The sequence below is a fragment of the Cariama cristata genome, unplaced genomic scaffold (assembly GCF_000690535.1).
Source record: "Cariama cristata isolate BGI_N322 unplaced genomic scaffold, ASM69053v1 scaffold15229, whole genome shotgun sequence".
NCBI lineage: Eukaryota > Metazoa > Chordata > Aves > Cariamiformes > Cariamidae > Cariama > Cariama cristata.
In genome coordinates, this window is record NW_009637583.1 from 2,849 (window position 1) to 6,286 (window position 3,438).

At 51.6% G+C, this 3,438-nt stretch overlaps 1 protein-coding gene across 1 annotated transcript in view; it reads left to right on the forward strand.

The window, feature by feature from the left end:
* Nucleotides 1–2,463: 2,463 nt before the first annotated feature.
* Nucleotides 2,464–3,438, forward strand: part of NTN4 (netrin 4) — a gene marked incomplete at its 5' end in the record, with an annotated part of 26,666 nt that continues 25,691 nt past the window's right edge. The window contains 2 exon segments of the mRNA XM_009708401.1: nt 2,464–2,524; nt 3,327–3,438. The exon segment at nt 3,327–3,438 is cut by the window's right edge and continues 170 nt beyond it. Of these exon segments, the coding sequence (XP_009706703.1) occupies nt 2,464–2,524; nt 3,327–3,438 (173 nt within the window).

A 3,438-nucleotide genomic window follows, 5' to 3' on the forward strand; every position in this document is an offset into this window, starting at 1 on the left:
GGGTTGAGCCTGGCACGCGTGTTTTCTGTGTGGCTTTAGCGGGATAAACCTGGAGGGCTTTGGGAAGCTGTCAGGAAGAGGAAACAATGGCTGTGGATTGGGCACATCACCGCGAGTGTCCCAGAGCGGCTGGGTCCGACAGAGTTGATCAGAGGAACCGGCTGTCCCCGACTGGGCAGCAGGACCGAAGTCCTGCCCAGTGGCACTGGGGAGATGATGGGTTTGCAAAACCCCATCGTCAGATGCACATGTGTGTCGGCAATGCCTTCTTCTCAAGTCCTGCCAACACGCACCATCAAAACTAAACAATAATTTAGTTGAGAACGCTTCTGACTGCAGTAACCGGGGGCTGCTGGCAGAACCACAGGTGTGAAAACCTGGTCAGGTTTGCTGTGCCAAACACAGTTTGTTCGTAGAAAGGATGCTGCAGCCCTGGGCTGTCCCATCAGTGGGAGAATTGCATGGAAAAATCCCAGGAGCAGTAAAAGCAGGAAATCTGGTACCCATGGGTGTGTGTACGGGGTGCTGGGCAGCACAGGGGTGCAGACCCGTAACAGCTGTACCTGGCCCCAGCGATGCGCTGGCTCCTGAGACGGACTGGGATAAATCAGGGAAGTTAACGACTGAACAGGGAAATCCTGCTGGGAAACACATCCTTGACCTTATTATGCAGTCTCTGGGGACTCCAGCTGAATCTGCTGGGGCAGAGCAGAGAACTGCTATTTATCTGGCATCCTACGTGTTATAGCGACCGGTTGGTGTTTTATTAAAGCAGAGCTACTGGCCCTGGGGACGGAGGGATGAGGGTCTTTGCTGTCTGGGCAGCGCTGAGACCAGGCTCGCCCTGTGAGGCTGAGAGCCCCCAGCCCCTGGGAATTACAGACGGGGCTCATGTTTAGCATCACGGTTTTCAAATAGCCATAAAAAGAAATGTTTGTAACATTTTCAGGCCTGAGCGGGAATACTGGCTCCATTGAAATCAGCAGCATAACTCCCCCTGAATTCCACACAGGCAAGATTTAACTCTCTCAGCGCGAAGGCACTCAGGGTCATTGATATCCTCGCTGCGATTATCTTTGCGGGAGGTACAAGCATCAGTCACGTGTGTTAAATGGGGATAGATACACAAGAAAACTGAAAACGATGAGAAGAAAATCTGCAGCTGCATCTGGCATAAATTGTTGCCATTTATATATTTCCTTTGCGCCTCTCATCTGAATCAGGACAAAGAAAGAATTCTCTGAGATGCGATTTATGTAATAGCAAGAAACCCAAAATGCTAGTTTTTACTGAAAATTCTCAGCCTGGCATTTTCCATCATCTCCGCTAAAAGGAAATCAATGTCTCCAGTTTGGATGTTTCCCAAGGGATTTTCTTTCCATATCTGAAAGCGTCTTGTGTTCACAAAGCCACTAACGAATACATGTGACCAGAATGACATTGATTTACATTTGGGTAAATAACAAGCCTTGGGGAGGGGTGCAGGACCTGATAGTTGGGATCGCTTGGCTTTCTGTCCATATCTGCTGGATATTTTTATTTTAGGAAAGCAGAAAAAACTATGTTGCTGAAAGAGAGGGGAAAAATGAAAAAAAAACTTTTGAAATATGTTACTATTTATTAATATCCCTCTTCAGACTCAACACTTCCGTGCAAGGGCTGTCCTGCTCACCAGCCTTCCCCTCTGACCACCTCTCCCGCTTAACCTTCTCTGTCTTAACGTCTTTCCGGCAGAAGATGCTCGGATACCTTTGGGAGGGAGCCTTTGCAGGACAGCGGGGCTGCAGCCACCACGTGCCTGCCAGCACCGGCACGGCCAAGCCCCGCTGTCACCAGCTCGCTGGTCAGTCCGACGGGATGTGCAAAAGCATGCTGCCGCCACTCAGCTCCAAAACGAGCTCTAAATCTCCTTTCCAGGCTGGGACAAAGCTTTCTCTGGCTGGATCTTGGCAGCTCTGGAGAAAAGCCAGGACCAGGTCAGGAGCGGTGCCAGCAGTGGTGGGGCTGGCGGAGGCGGCAGCCGGCAGGCAAAGCCCGCGGGCGGGCGAGCTGGCAGCACCACTGTCATTATTTCCAGGATCCGTGAATCCTGATGAAATAAAAGGGAGGCCATCATCAGCTGAAGCGTATCTGCCATATCCTTTGGGAGGAGCGGATTTAGGGAGAGGAGGTTGTGATCCCCGTTAAGCAGCACCGGCAAGCTCACACACTGCCTCTCGCCGGGCGCTCCGCAGCATCTCCTGGCAAGAAGCGGTGACCGCCCTTCGCTGCCGCACACCTCCTCGCTGGCTGTAGGAAGCTGGTCGGTGTTTCGGGTGGCGTGGGTGGGTATCGGTGGGGTAGCAGGGCGGTTTGAGGAGGTTTTAAGCCGCTGCTGGGAGCAGCGCACGGAGCCATTAGGCTGGGTCACACCCTCAAGCACTCGTCAAGGGACTGATTGAATGTTGCTTATCGATATTGTAGTTCATCCCGCCTTCAGTGGCTGATCAGCGAAGAGCTATTTAACTGTTTCGAAAGCGTCACGGTAAGTTGACTGGACCGGTAACTAATACATGTGTCGGAAATGCGTCATGTTCTGCCGATGGTAGTTGTGTGAAGTATTTGCTGTTTCTGATGTCGGACTATAAGGCAGCTAGACCAACAATTTTAAAATAAACCTCTTGAAGAAAATTGGTTATTTTTATCTAGTGCTCTCAATTTCCAGCTTGAGCCAATATTTACCTATTCAATCAGACTGAAGTTAAAATAAAGACTGACTGATAAGTATTTGTTTAAACTTCAGAAGCCCCTCGCCCTTCTTTCGTTCTTATCTCGGTTTTCTCGACTATCAGCTTGCTGTCACAAATTGCCACACCTAACCACTTTTCCACTAGGAAGCAGCCTGGGACTGATAGGAGCCAAATATTTGGAAATCTGAGCTTTATTCGTTAAAAAATACACACATTCGGGGGAAGGGAAAGTTAAGAAAGAGTCTCCCACCTGAGCGTTGCCTGTAGGACTGCTGGTCCCCACGCTGGGCCACATGGCGTATCAGCGGCACTGTCCTCTGCTGTAAGTTAATGGCGAAATGTCACTTGGCACCTATAGAGTCCCGACTCCCTGTAGAAAGGGACACAGGGGATCACGACGGGGAGGGGGGGATCACTTTGCACACACCGGGATGGAGGTGGCTTTTCCGCTCCCACCGCTTGCGGAGGTGGAAGAGCATCACAAGAGCCCGATGTGAGCTCCCTGGGGATGCTCCCATCGCCATCCCACAACCCGGCCCACCGCGGGACTGGCTGACACCCTCCTTTCTGCTTGCCTTGCTGTGTTTCTCTGCCCAGGTGATATATCGAGCCCTCTCCCCGCCTTACGCCGTAGAAGACCCGTACAGCGCAGAAGCCCAGGCGCAGCTGAAGATCACCAACCTGCGAGTGCGGCTCCTGGAGCGACAAG